The 23,706-nt window shown below is 40.6% G+C and overlaps 1 protein-coding gene and 1 non-coding gene across 2 annotated transcripts in view; one reads left to right on the top strand and one right to left on the bottom strand.

Annotated features, from left to right (window-relative positions):
- Positions 1-4,052: 4,052 nt before the first annotated feature.
- On the bottom strand, positions 4,053-4,155 carry LOC138434783 (U6 spliceosomal RNA). Its single transcript, XR_011254863.1, has one exon. It is a non-coding gene; the product is annotated as a U6 spliceosomal RNA (small nuclear RNA).
- Positions 4,156-11,456: 7,301 nt separating this feature from the next.
- Positions 11,457-23,706, top strand: part of PDK1 (pyruvate dehydrogenase kinase 1) — a 44,364-nt gene continuing 32,114 nt past the window's right edge. Inside the window, exons 1-6 of the mRNA XM_069577208.1 lie at positions 11,457-11,836; positions 13,590-13,731; positions 16,354-16,425; positions 20,870-21,054; positions 21,358-21,453; positions 22,450-22,527. Coding sequence (XP_069433309.1) covers positions 11,635-11,836; positions 13,590-13,731; positions 16,354-16,425; positions 20,870-21,054; positions 21,358-21,453; positions 22,450-22,527 — 775 coding nt within the window. The 5' untranslated portion in view covers positions 11,457-11,634. The remainder of the gene's footprint in view (positions 11,837-13,589; positions 13,732-16,353; positions 16,426-20,869; positions 21,055-21,357; positions 21,454-22,449; positions 22,528-23,706) is intronic.

The raw sequence follows: 23,706 nt of genomic DNA, 5'->3' as shown, positions 1-23,706 counted from the left end.
TCAACAGTAACCAGCAGATTTGAGTGAGTGTTCTGTCAAGATCTTGTTCTATGGAGATGGTTAGATGTGGTTTCATTATTTCCTTCCCAATTGGGAATAAAACTTATAGGGATGTTACCAGGCTCTATGGACACACATACAAATGAGACACTGGCTCTGCGCTTTTACAGGAAGCTTATCCAGAACAACAGATGGTACTGACAAACAGGTAATCTACTTTACATATGTGTGCGCAGTCAGTCAGTCATGTCTGACTCTGCAGCTCCATGGACTGTAGCCCACCAGGCTCCTCTGTCATGGGATTTTCCAGGCAACAATACTGGAGTGGGTTGCCATTTCCTTCTCCACTACATAACTAGCAGAATTAAAATTCTTGTGTCAGGGTATCAATGGTTGACACATTAGGTCAGTACCTGGTCCTACGTGGGTAGAACTTGCCTCCAGAACCAACCCCATTCCTATAAAGTTGGGAGTAGTCTCAATCTGGGCTGCCTATTTGAATTCCTAAAATACATTAAAAAACAAACAAACAAACCCCAGTGCTGAGAATTCATGTCAGACTGACTCCATCAGAAACTTCAGTGTGGAATCCAGGCATCCGTGCTATTTAAGGCTTCCCTGGTGACTGTTAATGTATAGCTAAGGTTGAGAGCTGCTTCTAAAGCACTGGACAGCTTCAATATTTATGGCAAGGGCTCTACCCTCTGTGGAAATATCTTATTGCTGCATGTGAGGTTTCCACTGCACCAGAAACAAGAGCTTGGAAGTTAGAGACATATTTGCAATAAAATAGGCACTGAATAGGGTGTGTAAGAGTGAGGCTGCAGTCAGACTGCCAGGGTGTGAATGTTTCCCCTCTTAGAATATAACCCCCACGAGTGAGTGACATGTCTGTGCCCCAGTTTCTCTATTTGTAAAGTAAGATTGATATTAGTACCAATCTCATGGGTTCTTAAAAGGAATAAATTAGAGGATCAGAATAACTAAATGTTATTTTAATAATTACACTTGTTATATAGAACCATAAAATGTTAAAATAGGAAGGAAACATGGAAGTCTAGTTTTACTTTCTCATTTCACAGATGTAGAAATATAGTTTAACTACTGCTGACCTGTCCGCTCATCTAGGTTTTTCATACCCCTGGGTTTACCTGCTATAGCTACAGTCTGCAAGTGCAAGTAACCTTCACTAAAAAATACTGTGAGCCTAGCTCTTACATTTAAACTGCTCATCAACATAGGTCATTTTGTACAAGACTGACTTATGTCAAACTGTTTCAAACTCTTAATACAATGACCATAATGTGGGCTTGGAGCATGCACACCAAGTCCATATGTTGGTATCTTGAAATTGCTATGTACTGACTCATTGACATTCCCCCCGCCCCAGAAATGGAAGAGTGTAAATAGGATTCTGTTTTGAACCATTCCTCAGTTCTTCACCCACACGATAGACTCTCTGGTTTCCTGCAGTGGGAAGGCATGTTGTAGTTCTCTTGCTTATATACTTCTATTGCTATGCAGAAGAGGAAGTGCTCATAGGCCCATTCATGCTTGAGTTACATCATGTATATTAGACCAGATTTGTCAGTGCAAGAACAGTTGAAAAACCCCCTTTTCTTCTTCCCACGTGTCACAGTGCATTGACTGAAAGACTCTAAAGTCCATAAAAGGGGAACCTTTTCCCTAGAAAGACTGGGGGTCTGTTGGATTCCAAGGTGTCATCAAATTGCTGATGGAACTCAAGTTCTAGAGTGCTTACAGCCATACGCACTTTGTTGCTGCTGCTGCTAAGTTGCTTTAGTCGTGTCCAACTCTGCGTGACCCCATAAAGGGCCTCCCACCAGCCTCCCCCATCCCTGGGATTCTCCAGGCAAGAACACTGGAGTGGGTTGCCATTTCCTTCTCCAATGCATGAAAGTGAAAGTGAAGTTGCTCAGTCGTGTCTGACTCTTAGCGACCTCATGGACTGCAGCCTACCAGGCTCCTCCGTCCATGGGATTCTCCAGGCAAGAACACTGGAGTGGGGTGCCATTGCCTTCTCCAGCACTTTGTTAGGAAGTCTTAAATCAACAAAGTGGTTAAAAGCTATCCTCCTCACACTTAAACATGCCTGAGAATCACCTGCAGAAATTAAGCTGCAGGTGCTGCTTCAGAGAGCTTGGGAAAGAGCCTGAGAGTCAACTTTTCTAATGAGCTCCAGACGCTGCAGTCCACAGATTATACACTGGGTAGCAAGAGTCTGTGGAATCGATCTTCATTCAAGGTTCAAGTCACTTAGCTGGCACTTTTTGTTTACCCCTATTGGTTTAATTTCTGCATCTGTAAAACAGTATATGGAAGGATTATAACCTAGGCTTCTAGAAAGGAGACACCAGTCTACTCACCTTTAACAACTTCCAATCCCTAACATCCTCAAACTAGCGTATAAAGAACAATCAGGGCACATTTTAGTCTTTGTTGTATGTGAGGATGATAGGATAGATAACATTCCTTTTAGGCTACTCTATGGGCCATGCCTTTAAGACACCTGCCCTGCTAGAAGCAAAATCCCATTTACAACTGAATGGGGAATAATCTGCCAGTTCTAGCAGCTGACCCACAGAAGCAACCATATGTTGGTCTGGTTACAGTGACTTCTCTAAATCAGTAACAAAACAAAAAGACTGCAGTAAGAGTCAGCCAAACTCTTAAGAGTTAAACTTCTGCAATCTGACAATTTCTTTCTTAAGCAGCAACAATTCTTCAGTTTCCCTTTGCCTGTTGCCACCGCAAGCAGCCCAGCTACTCCTGCTAGGAAACAAATGAATAATGCCTAAGCCCATTGAGATAGATATCTGTGAATTGGCTTGCCAACTTCTATTTCACCCTTTAATTAGAAGGGCTGGAAAGCTAAAAATTCTCTTCCAGATTCCCCATGCAGCTAGGGGTTTTGCACATGAACTGGATTCTGTGAATTATGTACCTTCATTTGAGATCTGCAAGGTGGACTCAGTATTTCTACTAGCAAGCATGGTTGTGGAGACCTGAGGTTCAGTGTTGAGAGTCTTCTAGCTTTCTGAGTATTAGAAAGGGTTAACTGGTGGTGGTCTCATTTCCTGTTTTTGACTATGGATTGTAGTTGTAAGTATTTTTCATTACCTAAATTTCCAGAAACTCCTAGATGAGTGAGTGTTCTAGATACTATCCCCAGAGGCCCTGTCTAGAGCCTACTTTAGTCTGTGTGGTATACATGTAATTTCCTGAATTAAATCCCTTCATGGCAGTAATACCTAGAGTGGTTTTTACTTTATGCCCTGAACCCCAACTGATAAGGCCATTCACCCAAAGAAAATGTTAAAAGATATAGAAATTAAAAGAGAGACTGCATGGGATGTAACTGTCTTCTAGCTAATGCTGGATTTAGAATATTTTTTATTGCCTTTTAACATCAACTTAATTCTCCAAGATATTAAATATATGTCATGTTAGGGTGAATCTTTTTTCTTTTTTAATTAATTTATTTTAATTGGAGGCTAATTACTTTACAATATTATAGTGGTTTTTGTCATACACTGACATGAATCAGCCATCGGGGTACATGTGTCCCCCATCCTGAACCCTGCTCCTATCTCCCTCCTCCTCATTCCATCCCTCAGGGTCATCCCAGTGCACCTGGTCCTGAACGCCCTGTTTCATGCATTGAACCAGGACTGGCAATCTCTTTCACATATGGTAATATACATGTTTCAATGCTATTCTCTCAAATCATCCTACCCTTGCCTTCTCCCAGAGTCCAAAAGTCTGTTCTTTACATCTGTGTCTCTTTTGCTATCTCGCATATAGGGTCATTGTTTCCATCTTTCTAAATTCAATATATATGTGTTAATATACTGTATTGGTGTTTTTCTTTCTGACTTACTCCATTGTGTATAATAGGCTCCAGTTTCATTCACCTCATTAGAACTGATTCAAATGTATTCTTTTTAATAGCTGAGTAACATTCCACTATGTATATGTACCACAGCTTTCTTATCTATTCGTCTGCTGATGGGCATCTAGGTTGCTTCCATAAAAATATGGAACGCTTCATTAATTTGCGTGTCATCCTTGCGCAGGGGCCATGCTAATCTTCTCTGTATCATTCCAATTTTAGTATATGTGCTGCCAAAGCAAGCATTTGTTTCTTTTTTCTAAATCTCCTCCAAAAGAGTAGAAATGGGTATATACATTATCTGAATTAATCAGGAAATGAAGGGAATAAAAACATAAAAATGTGAAGAATCATTATTCTGTGAGAAAATGTCATATTTCATGGACTGTCTTCGTTAAATCGTAGTGATTAATAGGAAAACATGCTACCAGTCTATAGAGCATGGAAATGATGTGTTGTTTTTAACCTCCCAGCATCCCTTTTTTACGTGAAAGAAACTGCTGTTTCCTTGGGGATCCTTTCTTCTAATTCATTCCCTGATGTTAGGTGTGTGTGTACCACCTCTCCACACCTATTCCTGTTTTCCTGGGCTGGAAACATAGCCCCTGCCTGGCCAATCAGGGTCAATCCCCTAGTGTTTTTCTGAAGCAATGAGAGATGCTCATTACAGAGATTTTCCCATTGGAAACTTAAGTCTGCTGCTACTCTGTCCGTTTCTGAAATAGGAAAGGAGTCAGCTTTGTGAAGTTTATAAAGTGTCACAAGAATCCCCATCACCAAGAAAAGCAGGGCTGAAACATGGGGAGGAAGAAAGAAGAGGAGGAGAGCAGGACACACTGATGTTTTGGGTTTACCGCTTGAAAAGTCTTTCAGTGACTTCAGAAAACAATGGTCTTTTACTTAAGGAAGTTTGAACTGGGTTTTCTGTACTTGAGCTGGCAAGAGTATTGCTTTGAGGCATAGAAGGAACATACCTCAACATAATAAAAGCCATATATGATAAACCCATAGCAAACATTATCCTCAATGGCGAAAAATTGAAAGCACTTCCTCTAAAGTAAGGAACAAGACAAGGGTGCCCACTCTCACCACTACTATTCAACAAAGTTTTGGAAGTTTTAGCCACAGTAATCAGGGAAGAAAAAGAAATAAAAGGAATCCAGATTGGAAAAGAAGTAAAACTCTCACTGTTTGCAGATGACATGATCCTCTACATAGAAAACCCTAAAGACTCCACCAGAAAATTAGTAGAGCCAATCAATTAATATGTAAAGTTGCAGGATATAAAATCAATACACAGAAATCCCTTGCATTCCTATATACTAACAATGAGAAAACAGAGAAATTAAGGAAACAATCCCATTTACCATTGTGATGAAAAGAATAAAATACGTAGGAATAAATCTACCTAAAGAAACAAAAGACCTATATGTAGAAAACTATAAAACACTGATGAGAGAAATCAAAGAGGACACTAATAGATGGAGAAATATACTATGTTCATGGATCGGAAGAATCAATATAGTGAAAATGAGTATACTACCAAAAGCAATCTATGGATTCAATGCAATCCCTATCAAGCTACTAATGGTATTTTTCAGAGAACTAGAAGAAATCATTTCACAATTTGTATGGAAATACAAAAAATCTCGATTAGCAAAAGCAATCTTGAGAAAGAAGAATGGAACTGGAGGAATCAACCTGCCTGACTTCAGACTATACTACAACGCTGCAGTCATCCAGACAGTATGGTACTGGCACAAAGACAGAAACATAGACCAATGGAACAAACTAGAAAGCCCAGAGATAAATCCATGCACCTATGGACACCCTGTCTTTGACAAAGGAGGCAAAAATATACAATGGAGAAAAGACAATCTCTTCAATAAGTGGTGCTGGGAAAACTGGTCAACCACTTGTGAAAGAATGAAACTAGAACACTTTCTGATACCATACACAAAAATAAACTCAAATTGGATTGAAGATCTAAATATAAAACCAGGAACTATAAAACTCTTAGAGGAAAACATAAGCAAAACACTCTCTGACATAAATCACAGCAGGATCCTCTATGACCCACCTCCCAGAGTAATGGAAATAAAAGCAAAAATAAACAAATGGGACCTCATTAAAATTAAAAGCTTTTGCACAACGAAGGAAACTATAAGCAAGGTGAAAGACAGCCTTCAGAATGGGAGAAAACAATAGCAAACGAAGCAACTGACAATTAATCTCAAAAATATACAAGCAGCTCCTGCAACTCAATTCCCCAAAAATAAACGACCCAATCAAAAAATGGGCCAAAGAACTAAACAGACATTTCTCCAAAGAAGACATACAGATGGCTAACAAACGCATGAAAAGATGCTCAACATCACTCATGATCAGAGAAATGCAAATCAAAACCACAATGAGGTACCATTTCACACTGGTCAGAATGGCTGCTAACAAAAAGTCTACAAACAATAAATGCTGGAGAGGGTGCAGAGAAAAGGGAACCCTCTTACACTGTTGGTGGGAATGCAAACTAGTACAGCCACTATGGAGAATAGTGTGGAGATAAATTTTATTTCCTTAAAATACTGGAAATAACTGCCATGCGACCCAGCAATCCCACTTCTGGGCATACACACCGAGGAAACCAGAACTGAAAGAGACACGTACCCCAATGTTCATCACAGCACTGTTTACAATAGCCAGGACATGGAAGCAACCTAGATGTCCATCGGCAGATGAATGGATAAGAAAGCTGTGGTACATATACACAATGCAGTATTACTCAGCCATTAAAAAGAATGCATTTGAATCAGTTCTAATGAGGTGGATGAAACTGGAGCCTATTATACAGAGTGAAGTAAGTCAGAAAGAAAAAAACCAATACAGTATATTAACACATATATATGGAATTTAGAAAGATGGAAACAATGACCCTATATGTGAGACAGCAAAAGAGACACAGATGTAAAGAACAGACTTTTGGACTCTAGGAGAAGGCAAGGGTAGGATGATTTGAAAGAATAGCATTGAAATATGTATATTACCATATGTGAAACAGATTGCCAGTCCTCCTCCTCCCTTCAATCTTTCCCAGCATCAGGGTCTTTTCCAATGAGTTGACTCTTCACATCAGGTGGCCAAAGTATTGGAGCTTCAGCATCAGTCCTTCCAATGAATATTCAGGGTTGATTTCCTTTAGGATTGACTGGTTTGATTTCCCTGCTGTCCAAGAGATTCTTAAGAGTCTTCTCCAGCACCACAATTCAAAAGCAATAATATTTTGACACTCAGCCTTCTTTATGGTCCAACTCTCACATCTGTACATGACTCCTGTAAAAACCTATATTCTTGCCTATATCCAGGCAAATATGTTCTATCAGTTAGAGGTGGAGGGTTCCTGACTCCTAAGGGGAAAAGCCAGTTTTATAGCCCTTTACAAATTCATTTCTGTAATCCTATTTTTTTTTGCCTTCCCCTTTGAACTGGTTGTAGTATCTTTCCTGAGTCTCTTAATTTAATGAAAGTGTTAATTAAAATTTTAGTGTGTTCATTTTATTTTTTTCAGCTTCAATGAGATATAATTGATAAAAGTAGTACACACCGTGATAGAGATGTGTTCATTTTGCAGTTGCATGAAAGACATGATTTTATGTCTTTTGAAAGTTACCTTTGTAAAGCAGCAGTCAGGGTTCTGGGGCAGGAAATGGTATGGTACTCTAAGGGGAAACTGAAGAGTGTTTTCAGGGACTGTTTGCAGAGGTGTGGGCAGAGTAGAGATGGAGATAGTGAAGCACCCCAATCAGCAGGAGAGGGAACCTGGTATCGCCTCTAGGGCTCCCTGGGCACAGGAAGGGAGCTATGGCCATACTTAAAAGGGACACAAGTCATGGCCCAGCAGGAAGAAGCAGGAGAATGAATAATCACTTTTCTCTCCTCTTGTCCTCTGAGCCCCATGAAGCCACAGGATAAAGGAGACAGGGTGGCATAGTTCAGTTTGCTTCCTATTGCTTTACATGATTTTCAGCCAAATCAATCCGACAATAATCACACAATCTCAGTGAATTTAGAGAATCCACCCAAGTCTGCTATAAAGAAGTTTTTAGAGAGCCTTAAATTACAATTATACTTTATATGCACATAGTTAAATAATATAGCCCTTTGGTAAAAATTCATGAAAGATATTCCACCCTTTGATCACTTTCTACCTTTGAATACATATCTTATGTATTCATATCACTTCATTCATATCTTATTAATTCATATCGCTTCCTCTAAAATATTTTTACCACAGTCTTAATAACCATCACTCTAACAGATATCTAAAAAATATCTAACATTCTCTCCAGTTTCTGGATCCTCAGCCTTTGACCAAGAAGTGAAAAGCTGATGCAATTTTGTATCTGTTTTTATATACTCATTTGCTATAAGTTGGGTGGAAGTTTGGTGAATATACTTTGAAGAAAAGAAAACTTGGATTGGTTTTTGGGTGAATGAACCTTGACACAATGAATCCCAAGCTTTCTGCCTCACCTTTGTACTTTCACACAAGTTAATGTTCAGTTGAGCACCTCAACATGCTCGGGTGGAAAGCAGCAGAGTTCCAAATTGAGGCTGAGGAAGCCGATTATACTGTGTACGATAGTGTGAGGAGAATTCAGAGCTCAGGGAGTAATCTGGAAGGAAGGGGAGGAGGAGGAAGGCCACATGACTGGAGGCTGCAGGAGAGCTGCAGAACAGTTGAGGACTATTTTAAGGATGGCTAATGTTCAGTTGTAAATTGTCTTCTACCAAACCTTTGGTAAAGTTTGCTTCATGAAAAATGTGTGTGAGCGGTTCTGATTAAACCCTAATAAGGAAATAATTTTTTTAAAAAACAGCAGTAATGGTTAAAAAAAAAAAAAAGATGGAATCTGAGTGTTTAGTATATCCTGGGTATTGTGCTAACACAGATGGCTACACTATCTATTCACAGTCACCCCCAATGAGACAGCCAGTTTCCCCCCTTTCTAGGGAAGGAGGCTGATGCTCAGAAAGGTAATTCACTCGAGGTCACATATCCAGTACATGAAAGAGGATCTGACACCAGAATCCAGGCTGTGTTCATAGCACCACACAGCTTTGCTATCACCCTCCCCACAGCCTCCTTAAAATGCTGTCCTTTGGTCTCTGTCATTGACAAGAACCCCCTCCTCCTCTAAGTCGCCCCTTTCATAGTCAAAGGGCTGGAACCAAAGTTTGTCCACGCGAGGGTGAGATCTGTCTCCCTACAGTTTCCATCCCCAAGTCTTCCATCTGCCGTCTGGGTCACTCAGAGCAAACATAATCCTTATTTTATGGAGCAGGCTGTCTAATATTTGAAGATATGTGTAAAACTTCGACGATGATGGACTTTACATAATGTGCTTTCAACAAACATTCATAGAATAGATGAAGGAAGGTCATACTTGGAGGGTACAGAGTATGGCTGGTAGGACAGCAAATAAATAAAAAAGACTTGATTACTTTCTCCGCTGCTGCTGCTGCTAAGTCGCTTCAGTCGGTGTCCGACTCTGTGAGACCCCATAGACGGCAGCCCACCAGGCTCCCCCGTCCCTGGGATTCTCCAGGCAAGAACACTGGTGTGGGTTGCCATTTCCTTCTCCAATGCATGAAAGTGAAAAGTGAAAGTGAAGTTGCTCAGTCGTGTCTGACTCTTAGTGACCCCATGGACTTCGGCCTACCAGCCTTGTCCATCCATGGTATTTTCCAGGCAAGAGTACTGGAGTGGGGTGCCATTGCCTTCTCCGACTTTCTCTACCTATCTCATAGTCTTATGTTCATGCTGCTTCCTCTAAGAAATTTTTACCAAAATGGTAACAACAACCAGGTTAACAGATATCTGAAAGAATTCTTAGAGGCACCACTTTTGGAAAACATGTTTAAGTGTTGCTTCTACTCCAACCCTCAACTACCTATACCCATAAAGGTGGTCAGTGTTTTCCTTCAAGCTAAACCCGTGGGACTAATGAAACTGAGGGCAGTCATCAGTTTGATCCCTTAAACTATAACTTTTGCTTAATCGGTAATATCAGTAACTTCACTGATCAAACTTGCCTTCACTGTTCCTGCACACTGCACGCCCTTTGTCGGGTAGCTTAGACAATCGTGACTCCTTTAGCTGTCCTCTAGAGGCAGTACCTCTGATGGATGGGTCACTATAGTAAAGGTTTCAAAAGTTGTTTTTCAGGAACATGGAGCTAGTCTTGCCCAGTTCAGATCAGTTGAGACCACCAACCATTCAGCTGGGCCTGCTGGAGTGCTGGATGGAGAACCTCTTGACATCAGAAGGCCAAACACTCCACCCTCAGATGATACCACCCTGCCATTTTCTTCACCTTTTCCTTATCTCCAGTCACCTTTCCCCAGGCCTCAGGGCACCCAACTTCTTTGTCCCATAAATATCCCAAGCTCTTTCCCTTAAGGAAGGTGAATTTAAGATTTGGTCTCCCTTCTCCTCTCTTGGCTGCCTCATGACTTATAAACCTTTCCCCTGCAAACCTTGGCATCTCAGAGCTGCACGCTGGGCAAATGAATGCAGTTTAGTAACACTAATACACCCTAAAAAGACATTCACCTCATTCTTTACACATGTTTTTATACAACCCAAGATCAGAATATGGAGAATAGAAATGTTATTCTAGACCAATAACTGCTGTAAATATTTATATATATACATACACATATATATAAAATCTTAAAATTGTATAATATATAAAATATATATTTTAAATTAAACTACACACCGAAGGAAAAGTAATTTTGTTGGCATCTAAGACATAACAAACCACTAGGATTAGATATAGGGAGGGGCAGTGGCAAGAAGGGACAGTGGTGATTTTCACTATAGACAGCCTTCGCAGCTCTGGGCGATTAAATCGAAATTAGAAATTCTCTAGTCTTATATTCACTATTTGGAGACTGCAAAGGTTGGAGCAATCAAACTGTGACGCTAAGACATTTAAAGAGAAGGGCAGTCGGAGTTGTGGGAGCCTTTATATACATTGCTGCCCAGCCGGAGAATGACAGTAGATAAAGCTTCAAGTTGAGCCGCCAATTCTCTTCTCTTGGGACGGGAGTCGTTGCGCTATTATTTAGGGCCACGCTCTATAGTAATCACCATGTGTACTTTTGTACCACTGTTTGGCAAGGGTCTGCTCTGAAAATTTTTGGGGGTCTCAGTTTGCTCCTCCGTAAAATATGGGCTTGTTTTTTGGAGCGTTTCTGGAACACGCTCTAAGCAAGACACTGTGGTGCCTGGAAGCGGATGTCGATCCTGTGCTAGAGCTTTTCGGCGGAGGACAGGAGACCTGAGGAAGCAGGAAAGTGGGATTTGTTTCCAAAGGGCTTGTGACTAGGCGCGCCACACCACGAGAGGCTCGTAGCTGCTCGGCCTCCACACGAAACCCCGCCCCCCCGCTCTCCGGGCCCCGCCCCGCGGCGCGGGGGGCGGGACTTTGACTCGGGGGCGGTCCGCACGCGATCCCCGCCTCTCTCCCCGCCTCCTTCCCCTCCCCGGGCCCCGCCCAGCGGCGCGGAGGGCCGGGCTCCGGCAAGGGGGGCGGTGGCCGCGGCGGTGACAGCCGGTCCCCGCCCCCGAGGCCGCCACGTCCCTCACGTACCACCCGGCCGAGCGGCGGAGCGGCGACCTGGCGCCCGGGGCTCCGGCTCCTCCGGCGCGGCTCGGCATGAGGCTAGCGCGGCTGCTTCGCGTAGCCACCTCGGCCGGCCCGGGCCCCGGGCTGCGCGCCGCCGGCCCTAGCGTCAGCCGCAGCCTCACCTCGGACTCGGGCTCCGGCCCGGCGCCCGAACGCGGCGTTCCCGGCCAAGTGGACTTCTACGCGCGCTTCTCGCCATCCCCGCTCTCCATGAAGCAGTTCCTGGACTTCGGTGAGTAGGGCCCGGGCTTCGGGCCTTCCTGCGCAACCCCAGCTGGGAGCTGCGGCCGCTAACCCGGGCCGGGCTCGGCCCGCGCGGGTGCCCTCTCGTCGCCGGCGCGCCCCCTTCCTCAACGTCTCTCCCGCGCTTCGGGCGCCTCCTCAGTCCCTCGCGGACGGATCCCTCTGCTCAGGTGCAGGCGTCCGCGCCCCCGAGAGATAACTGGGAGAGTGAGCCTTTTCCCCGTGTATTGTTGAAAAACAAGCCCGGGGCTCGAACCTCTTTTCAGCGCACGTGTGCACCTCCGCGCTCCCAGCCAGGCGCTTTCGGAAGAGCCCAGCCCGAGTGAGAGGCGAGTGTGCTGACACCTCCGGGAGTCACGTTCAGATTCTGCAGAGTGCTGAAAAATGCTCAGTTTTGCATATGATGATTACATAAAAGTGGCATGCTGATAGGGGAAGCAGGTTCTGACTGGCCCGGTGTTTCATAGAATGTTTTCCTTGCCACTGGCTTAAGTTTCCACCAACCGTACAGTTCATTTCGTCAACAAGAGTCCGCAGCACGTGTAAAGTGCGTGGGTACAGTATGCTATGGGGTTTGTTTACCAAAGTGACTCTCCGCTTTCCTCTTTCTCAGATGAGTGCTTCCTGGTTTTCTCTAGAAAAGATGCAGAGGAATTGCAAAGTCAGGCATTTAACTTTGACTTCTCATAGTGGGGCGCTTAGGTGAAATGGAAAGACTAATCAAGTCAAAATTTCGACTAGACAAGAGTTATCTTCTGCATTGTGAGTCGGTTTGGTCACCAACGGATCACTAGTGGCTTGAAAGATAGCAGCGTAGTTAGCCACTTAAACTTGTGGTTTACAGTGTCGATTTTGTTTGGTTCAAAGCTCTTGGTTTTTTTTACCTTAAAATGACTGTAGTGTTATTAAGACGGTGAATTTGACCTCTTTCCCAAGTATGCCATTAAACTTCCGCAAGAAAATATTTTCTTTTAATACGATTATTCCTATTGACAATCTAGTTTTTGCTATGGTTGTCTCTTGCTAAAAGAGCAAATCAGTGAGTTTAAAATGCATCACTGAAATAACATGACTTTTTAGTTTAACTTTAAATGGAACTGCTTGCCAAATGCGATTCTACAACTGTTCTGCTTAGCATCTTGAGTAGGAGTGGAGGAAGAAGCAGATTGCTTTCCAGGAATCAGACAATTGAATAGAACCTACTGGGGGAGAAGCTGGAAGATGATCGCAGAGGAGGCATTGGCAGCTTTTGCTTTCTGTTGCCCGAAAGACTACTCTTCATTTACTCTTTGCTTATGGCAATTAGTATAGTGGTTCTACCTGGACTCAATGAATCTTCTCATGAACATGTCAGAATTTCCACTGCTTATCAGACAGGTTTTTCTTATAAACCTAAAGTTAGGAAACAAGTTTTTAAAATGATAGCAACAGGTTATATAGGATAGGCTTTTTACAGGTCCTACGTTAATCAGACTGTGCCTTGCTCAGACTTGCCTAGGTTGTCTTAGTTCTAAGATGGGAGATGTGAATAATGGAGACGGGAAAGTAACCTCACTGATGCTCTACAGTGTGATTGGAAGGTGGTTCAGAATGTCGCACAGCCCTAGAGACTGGACTGTCTTGTCCCTTGCTCCTCTTCTTGCCTTGTCATTGTGGTGATGGTATCACTTGCCAAATAACTCTGCGTTTCTCTCTGCCTTCTGGCTTCCACTTACTGCTATTCACACTGTATTTGGTTTCAGGATCTGTGAATGCTTGTGAAAAGACCTCATTTATGTTTCTGCGGCAAGAGTTGCCTGTGAGATTGGCAAATATAATGAAAGAAATAAGTCTTCTTCCGGATAATCTTCTCCGGACACCATCAGTTCAGTTGGTACAGAGCTGGTAAGATTCACTGTTCTTGTGTTTGCAATTTGAGTAGAGTTGTAGACTTTACCCAAAGTTAAAGCAAATACTTTTTTACTCTTCAGTGGTGTCTCAAGGTAGTAGCAGCATTCCTCCTCCTTTGGGTATATCTGGGCTTGTCACCTCAATCCTGGACTGTACTACATTTTGGTTTTGAAAAAACAATCAGAAATGCACAGAAATACAGACACTGTAATTAAGATTCATGTTATTAAATCTCCAAGGATGTTATTTTATAATGTAATAAAAATATCTACCATAAATTGATAGCTAGAGATTTATATACTTTACCTTTAATCCCTTCGATAACCCTGCCCAGTGGGCATCCATTTTACAGATGAAGAAATGGAGGTACCTACAGATTAAGTCCTTTGCCTAAGGCAAAAATATTCATGGGATTCAAACTCAGATTTGTTTGTTTCTACTGCTGTATGTTGAAGTCAGATTAATAAAATGTGTTAAAGGGTGTAAATATTTTTTATAAACTGAATTTATCTTATTGAAGTATATCTTTATAAGTCACAAAAGTTAAAATATTTATTCTCCCATTTAAAACCAATTAGTTATTAGAATTGTGTAGAAACTATGATCTCTCTTCTAAAAATGACAGTAGAGCTATTAAGGGTGTGTATGCAGATGTGGCCACTTGTATACAGCCTTTCTTGTTAATGTTATTAAAAGTGTTATTCTGTTAACCACTATACATTTCAAACAAAAGAGTTTGCCAGAGTTGTCGTAAATGGAAAAATTTAGTTGCAAGGCATTTCCCAATTACGATTTATGGAGATCCTAGCTTTCCTGTTGTAAGCAATATAATTATGGGAGAAGCTGATATAATGTCAACTTTTTAAAATAAGTGAAAGAAACAATGACTGCTCTATAATTGATAATCAGATACTTTCCAGTCCAAAAATGGAATAGTTAGAAATGTGGTTTAAGTAAGAGGCATTTGTTTAGGAACTCTGATGCAATTTTCTATGGAGGTTTATTCCTTTAAAAAAAAAATCGTTAAAAGTAGAATATGTTACATTTTTAAAATATCTGTGCCTAACACATTGTGGATGTTGACAATTTAATGCCAAAAACTCTTCCTCTGTTCACTGGTGCTGAATTGAATCTTGAAGCCAGAGTTTTAGGTGAAGTAGAAAAGAATAGCTTTATTGCTTTGCCAGGCAATGGAGGACACAGCAGGATCTTGCCCTGAAAAACTGTGTGTCCCAACCCAGGGATGTTTGGTGAGGAGTTTTATAGCAGTGGTTCAGGAGGAGCTTGCTGATAATGATCAGGGTACGTGCAGGCCTTTAATCTGGCCTCAGGTGGTCTCCTGATGTGCTTCTTGAGATTATCAAACCTTCTGGGATGAAAAATGCTAATATCTTTCTTTTGTTGGGCGTTTTAGTGCTGTGAAAGAATTCAGAGATGTCTATCTCTTGAAGGGAAACCAGACTGACTCCAGGTCTGCAGTGTTGTCTCTTGGCTGCTTCTCCCTTGTCTCTGCATCCTCTCTCTTCCCTGATTAGCACCTGTTTGAACCTGCCCTTTGGACTTCAAGGAAGGTCATGGAGACTGGCATCTATTCCCTACAAATATGAAATTGGAGACATGGAAAGGCTTCTGTGCCCAGGAGCACCCCAGTGTCCTGCTTGATTTCAGTTTCTTCTGAATTAAAGCATAATTGTTCTTGCCAATGAAGAGTAAGGGTTAAGTCACAACAGTAGACGCAGAATCACTAGACTTTGGAATGCCTTGGCATGCAGTAGGGCATACTGTTTGTCAGAAACAACTTTCCAAACCAACATGGGGATTTGCAGATTTTTAAAACACTTGCACTGCCCCTGGACACCTACTAAAATATGGCAGCTAAAGGTCCGGCCAAAGGAGACATTACACTGAAGAAGGTCATTGAATGATAGGTGTTTTGGCTCTGGCCCTGCACTGCCATTGTCCTCTGCTGCATGACCTTCTGAGAGGCATTTGACTTTCCTCGTTTTGCTCCTTTACCAGGTGATTTGCTCCATCATATTTTTAGGTAAATTAAAAACGAGCATTTTCATGACTTTTGTGTTTTCGTTCAGTTGTTTAGAAGAACCATGTGTTAGATTGTAGACTTTCAATAAGCATCTGCTGACTGGACATAACATCTAAAATTAAGGTTTTAAAACAGACATTTAAGTTAGATTCTTAGACCAAGGTAAGCTGGCCTCCACATTTTACTGAGACTAAGACAAGTTAAGTCATTTGCCCAAGATCACATAATTGTTGGTGACAGACTCAGTTCCCATGACCATCAGTATATTTATACTGTGATGGACAGTGGTAATTTTAAGAAATGTAAAAACTACTTCGAGTAGAGATCTTAAAAAAAAGTAGGAAGTTCTCAAATCAAATTTAACCTACGTTTTTAGGAGAAAATGTACCTTCTAATTACTGTCAGGGACTTTGCTTGAATGTGCGTGGGTATACAAATCCCACTTCAACCATAATTTGCTAAAAGTTAATTAACAGTAAAGAAATGTTTAAAATGCCTCTTGATCATTCTCACAATATTGGACTTTCAAAATGTAAAAGAACAGTCTTACAAGGGGTTGATTTACATTTTAGGTATATCCAGAGTCTTCAAGAGCTTCTTGAGTTTAAGGACAAAAGTGCTGAAGATGCTAAAACAATTTATGAGTAAGTACAGTTGTTTTGCCTTATTTGAACATCATATAAAACGACCTCATATACTCTTTGAACATCATATAAAAATGTAAATGTATTGCTATTGGATCATTTTAGGGAAATTGATTAACTTTTGGTTTTTCACTACTTTAGAACATATGATGGTATATGTATCTGTCGCAGTCCATACAGGCCAGCCAGGTAACATAAATTCAGAAATTGGACTGGGCATAAGAAAAACTTCACGTTTCTCTTCACTCTAGTGTAAAGAAAGATGCAGTTCAAATGTGGTGATCAGGGGAGATCTTGATGTGGTCTCAGGGCCGCTTGGATGGTAGGAGACTGGTGAAGACTTGGTGATGAGTGCTTGCTTCTAAAGGACAGCCTCTCAGCTCTACTGAACATTGCCCAGCAGAAACACTGCCCAGATCACGTGATATGTGTGTGTGTGTTGAGGGGGCGGGTATAAGAAAAACTGCAAGTCTAGTTATTTTTGTTTTTTAAGTTAGATTTCCTAATTTTGAAAGATTGGAAACTAAACTTTCAACAAACACTGAAGGCCTACAAGACAGAAACTTGTCTGTAGTTTATAAACTGTGGTCTGCGAGACAATGTAAGTAATGTGACCTATTAATAGTCAACATACCAGGACTAATAAGCCTCATAATCCCCTAAGGCAAGTTACCTGCTTTTTCCAGTGAATGTTGCTCAGAACTTAAGACTGTCCCTGTTATTGTCCTCCAAGTCCATTACACATTTTTTTTTTTTACTGTCTTTAAAGGTAGTAGCAACATTTCACTTTTTAAACATGATTTTGGTTTGAAAATAACAAGAATTTGCGTAGGTATGCAGCAAAATTTACACAGCTGATGTCATTTACTCTTTAAAATGACTACTGAAATAATACTGTCTGTGCAAAAAGAGATACTGTCTGTGCACAAAAAGTCTTAAAATAGCGTTAGGCTTACATGGACAGTGAATGGATTTAGACCCATCCAGTCTAACTTAAAAGTAAACCTTATGCAGAAAAACCTTCGGAAAATAGTCATTCAGAGCTGAATTTTTAAAAAATAACTTGAGCAGCCAGGCAAAATAACACTATTTTGGTTTTGACAAAAAAAGAGAGATGTGAAGTAAATGATTAAGAAGTAACTAGAAATGATGAATTGTTTTTGAGGAGTTTGTTGTTTGTATTTTGGATACACAGTTTGGTTTTGAAACTAATCATAAACTAGGAATTCCAAAAATATTTTGAGCAATGAGAGCATCATTGGAATAGGTTAATAGTAGTCAAGGTGATGACTCTGAAGACTTTGAATGAGGAAGCAGTCATTTGGAAGTGTGCGTTCTGATGGCTATATTGCAAGGTAGATTTCGTTACTTCACAACTAAGACTTCTTTCCTCTTTTATTTACTTCTTTAAATTAGCCATGTAGTTCAGTTCACTTTAGTCGCTGGGTTATGTCTGACTCTTTGTGACTCCATGGACTGCAGCACACCAGGCTTCCCTGTTTATCACCAACTCTCAGAGCTTGCTCAAACTCAACGTCCATTGAGTCAGTGACGCCATCTAACCATCTTATCCTCTGTCGTCCCCTTCTCTTCCTGCCTTCAATCTTTCCCAGCATCAGGGTCTTTTCCAGTGAGTTATTTCTTTGCATCAGGTGGCCAAAGTATTGGAGCTTCAGCTTTAGCATCAGTCCTTCCAAAGAATAGTCAGGACTGATTTCCTTTAGGATGGACTGGCTGGATCTCCTTGCAGTCCAAGGGACTCTCAAGAGTCTTCTCCAACACCACAGTTCAAAATCATCAGTTCTTTAGCACTCAGCTTTCTTTATGGTCCAGGCCTCACATCCATACATGACTACTGGAAAAACCATAGCCTTGACTAGATGGATGTCTGTTGGCAAAGCCATGCAGTAGTGTCTTCAAGTGACAGAAATAGAAATGCTGGATAGCTTGAAGATTTTTCTCTGAACACGCATTCACCTTTTCCTTTCCCATTTTTTTAAACTCATAGAATGGAATTAGAATTCCTTTCTACTTTTCTAAGTGGCCCTTTCTCTCTTGAACCTGGGGAATGGTTCCAAAACAAACAGCCCTTATTGGCTCATTCATCTTCATTCCTTACAGAGCATGTGTTCCCTGGAAGCAAGTGCTCTGTCTTCTCTTATGCTGACTGTGCCTGGATCCCATCCTCATAGCGGGTATTGAAATAATCTTAGTTGATGATAGTTAAAGAAAACCCTTCACATTTGTAGGATTGTGTTTTGTGGCAGCCCTTACTTTTAGGAGTTACAAGAAAATAATTACATTTCACAAGTTTTTTTTTTGTTTCGGAGTTTCTTAACATCCCCGTGGAAAAGAAATGCAAAAAAGCAAAATGGCTGTCTGGGGAGGCCTTACAAATAGCTGTGAAAAGACGAGAAGTGAAAAGCAAAGAAGAAAAGGAAAGATGTAAGCATCTGAATGCAGAGCTCCAAAGAATAGCAAGGAGAGATAAGAAAGCCTTCCTCAGTGATCAATGCAAAGAAATAGGGGAAAAACAACAGAATGGGAAAGACTAGAGATCTCTTCAAAAAAATTAGAGATACCAAGGGAACATTTCATGCAAAGATGGTCTCGATAAAAGACAGAAATGGTATGGACCTAACAGAAGCAGAAGATATTAAGAAGAGGTGGCAAGAATACACAGAAGAAGTGTACAAAAAAGAGCATCATGACCAAGATAATCACGATGGTGTGATCACTCACTTAGAGCCAGACATCCTGGAATGTGAAGTCAAGTGGGCCTTAGGAAGCATCACTATGAACGAAGCTAGTGGAGGTGATGGAATTCCAGTTGAGCTCTTTCAAATCCTGGAAGATGATGCTGTGAAAGTGCTGCACTCAATATGCCAGCAAATTTGGAAAACTCAGCAGTGGCCACAGGACTGAAAAAGGTCAGTTTTCATTCCAATCCCAAAGAAAGGCAATGCCAAAGAATGCTCAAACTACCGCACAATTGTACTCATCTCACACGCTGGTAAAGTAATGCTCAAATTTCTCCAAGCCAGGCTTCAGCAATACGTGAACCGTGAACTTCCAGATGTTCAAGCTGGTTTTAGAAAAGGCAGAGGAACCAGAGATTAAATTGTCAACATCTGCTGGATCATGGAAAAAGCAAGCAAGTTCCAGAAAAACATCTATTTCTGCTTTATTGACTATGCCAAAGCCTTTGACTGTGGATCACAATAAACTGGAAAATTCTGAAAGAAATGGGAATACCAGACCATCTGACCTTTCTCTTGAGAAACCTATATGCAGGTCAGGAAGCAACAGTTAGAACTGGCCATGGAACAACAGACTGGTTCCAAATAGGAAAAGGAGTACGTCAGGGCTGTATGTTGTCACCCTGCTTATTTAACTTCTATGCAGAGTACATCATGAGAAACGCTGGGCTGGAAAACGCACAAGCTGGAATCAAGATTGCTGGGAGAAATATCAATCACCTCAGATATGCAGATGACACCACCCTTACGGCAGAAAGTGAAGAGGAACTAAAAAGCCTCATGATGAAAGTGAAAGAGGAGAATGAAAAAATTGGCTTATAGCTCAACATTCAGAAAACGAAGATCATGGCATCTGGTGCCATCACTTCATGGGAAATAGATGGGGAAACAGTGGAAACAGTGTTAGACTTTATTTTTTGGGCTCCATAATCACTGCAGATGGTGATGCAGCCATGAAATTAAAAGACACTTACTCCTTGGAAGGAAAGTTATGACCAACCTAGATAGTATATTGAAAAGCAGAGGGATTGCTTTGCCAACAAAGTTCCGTCTACTCAAGGCTATGGTTTTTCCTGTGGTCATGTATGGATGTGAGAGTTGGACTGTGAAGAAAGCTGAGCGCCAAAGAATCGATGCTTTTGAACTGTGGTGTTGGAGAAGACTCTTGAGAGTCCCTTGGACTGCAAGGAGATCCAACCAGTCCATCCAAAAGGAGATCAGTCCTGGGTGTTCATTGGAAGGACTGATGCTGAAGCTGAAACTCCAGTACTTTGGCCACGTCATGGGAAGAGTTGACTCATTGGAAAAGACCCTGATGCTGGGAGGGATTGGGGGCAGGAAGAGAAGGGGACGACAGAGGATGGATGGTTTGGATGGCGTTACCGACTCGATGGACAGTTTGAGTGAACTCTGGGAGTTGATGATGGACAGGGAGGCCTGGCGTGCTGTGATTCGTGGGGTCACAAAGAATCGGACACGACTGAGCAACTGAACTGAAAACATCTCTATAGAGATGGTATATTTTATGATCTGAAATATACTTAAATAAGTGTAAGAAAACATGCCTTGATGCTTCATTTACTGAATTAGGCGTTTCTTGTCTAGTATAATTGGCTATATTTAGATTTTAGTATCACATTCACTTGCCAAAATATTTGGCTGTTTTGACAGACAGATTTGTTTAGCTTTACAGACACTGTGATACGGATCAGGAACCGACACAATGACGTGATACCCACAATGGCTGAAGGTGTGGTTGAATACAAGGAAAGCTTCGGGGTGGATCCTGTCACCAGCCAGAATGTTCAGTATTTTTTGGATCGTTTCTACATGAGTCGAATTTCAATTAGAATGTTACTTAATCAGCACTGTAAGTGTCTGGAAGTCAAGAGAAGAAGCTAAATAATCTGTGTTGGTATATTTTACATTTATTTAGAAAACTTCCTTTTAGGGAGAACATTTAATTTTACTTTTTTTTTTTGTATTAAGGAAAGCAAATAGACTGCCATTGAAAGGCGGGTTTTAAATTTATGTTTAACGTTATGTAAAATGTTTATGTTTTAAGGAAAATACTTGTCCTACTGTTTGGTACCAATTAGAGAAACAGTATTCAAATCCAGACAGCGGCATTATGTATTTTAGCTTATTTTATTTGTTTTTTAATTTTTTATAGCTTTATTATTTGGTGGAAAAGGCAAAGGAAGCCTATCTCATCGAAAACACGTTGGAAGTATAAATCCAAACTGCAATGTGGTTGAAGTTATTAAAGGTAAATACATTTCTCCTTTCAGAAAGAATGCCAAAATCAAAATTGTTGAGTGTTTTTTCTTGCTATTAAAGCAGTTATTTGAATCATGAGATAAAATGATGTAACCCATGCATGGGTTTGAAAATGGCTTTATAATGCTAATTGTGTACTATGTATAGGATGAATGTTTTGTTGATACCATGATGATGTTATGAGGGTATCTGTTTGACTTCAAAGTATTTCCTTATTCCCTCCTTTCTAATTCCCTATATTGAAGCCATAATTCATAATAGTTTGGCTTGTATCTTGCCACAGCTTTTTCTGTTTGTACCGTGTATGCTTGTGCACACACGTAATTGTTGGTCTTACGTTGCTGATTTTGGAACATGGGATACTTTGTGTATGTTTTCCTATAAATTTACAAACATCGTGCCATGTGTAGTACATGTGGATATACACCAGGTTTTTGAATGACTGTTGGGAATGTATCAGAATGTATTAATCCATACTCCTATTGATGCATATTTCTGTTGTTTCTATCACCAACAGTATTCAGTAGACATCCTTATATATGTGCTGACTTTTGCCAGTATTTTAGAAGGCAGGATTTCTAGAATTAAAAATATTTAAAATGCATTTAAAATTTTATAACTCCAAAAATGTATCAAACAATGAATGAAAGTGAGTATTCCCTAAACCCTTACCAACTCTAAATTTTCGTTACATGTATTGTAAATATTTTCTTCAATCTGCTGGTTTTCTTTTTACTTTGTTTATGGTGTCTTTTCCCATATAGATATTTGAAAAATTTTTTGTAATCATATCTGTCACTTTTTGCTTTATATGGCCTTAGGCTTTGTCATGTCATACTTTAAAAAGACCTCCCCAAACTAAGATTATTAAAGTATATTTTTTTCTATAGAAAGCTTTAAAATTTCATTTGTCTATATATTATTGCCATCTTCATGAAGCAAAAGTAAATTTATTTAATTACTTTTTTGTTTTGATTCACACTAGATGGCTATGAAAATGCTAGGCGTCTGTGTGATTTGTATTATATTAACTCTCCCGAACTAGAACTTGAAGAACTAAATGGTAAGCCTGATGCCTTTTCCTTAATGATTAGTGTTATGATTATCTGAGAAGGAATGATAAGTTAGATTTGTTTTAATATAAAACAACTTCTTTATTGGATATGAAAGCTGAGGGAGAAAAATCATGTTAAAAATATATGTATTTATGTGTGTGTATGTATATATGTATATTTTTTAATTTAGTTGGATTTTTTCTGAAAGACATTTTACCTTTTTCTTTCCCATTTTCATTATTTTAATTGGTAATATTGATTCTTTGCATATTTTTTATTTCCTGGTTAGTCACAGAAAAAAGTGATTCTTCTCTGGTGGCTCAGATGGTAAAGAATCTGCCTGCAATGCAGGAGACCCGGGTTTGATCCCTGGGTCGGGAAGACCCGTTGGAGAAGGGAATGGCTTACCCACTCCAGTAGTCTTGCCTGGAGAATTCCATGGACAGAGGAGCCTGAGCCTGGTGGGCTACAGTCCATGGGGGTCGCAAAGAGTCGGATACGACTGAGCGACTAATGCTTTCAAGAAAATTACATCTGACTTTTATATGTATTTCACTAATGTAAGGTTTACCCTTTAAGATTTCTACTTCCTAGCTGTAAACCAAATTTTTATTATCGAGGAAGTAAAAAGACTGGAGATGTAAAAGAAGAAAGAAAGATGTCCATCTGTTTGAGACTCTGATTATCTCTGATGGTCTTCTTTTGGACACAGAAGGTTTAGATGCCTCGCAAGGAGATTGATGAGTCTCTCTCTGTTTTCCCTGGAGGTAGGGTAGTTTGATAGAGGGAGACATTACCTCAGTTAGAATGACCCTGTAAGAAGAATAAAATTAAATAGGCTTCTGCTGAGTTGTATTCTGGACCTTAGAGTGGGAGGGCAGTGGAAGAAGTTGCCGCATTGAAAATAGAGTTGCCTGGTTTTTCTAAAGCCATAATAGTACATTCAGTGAATAAGAACCACAAGGCACAAGTGATAGTTTGGGAACCTGAACTGCTGTGGGCAGTTTCCAGAGGTACCATCTGTGTTTCCAAGAGCCAGTTTATTCATTGGAGAGTCCAGCTTATTGGCTGAATGAGAGTTCTGAGGTATGGCGACTCTTATACTCCTTTACTGAAAGTTCTGCTGTGCTTATTATCTGTTCTCTACCCCCAACTGGGCTCCTATTACATGTTTGAATGTATAATTA

Source organism: Ovis canadensis, chromosome 2 (genome assembly GCF_042477335.2).
Source record: "Ovis canadensis isolate MfBH-ARS-UI-01 breed Bighorn chromosome 2, ARS-UI_OviCan_v2, whole genome shotgun sequence".
In the NCBI taxonomy this organism is placed as follows: Eukaryota; Metazoa; Chordata; class Mammalia; order Artiodactyla; family Bovidae; genus Ovis; species Ovis canadensis.
The sequence above is the reverse complement of the archived record's forward strand: the minus strand, read 5'-3'. Positions and strand labels throughout refer to the sequence as shown.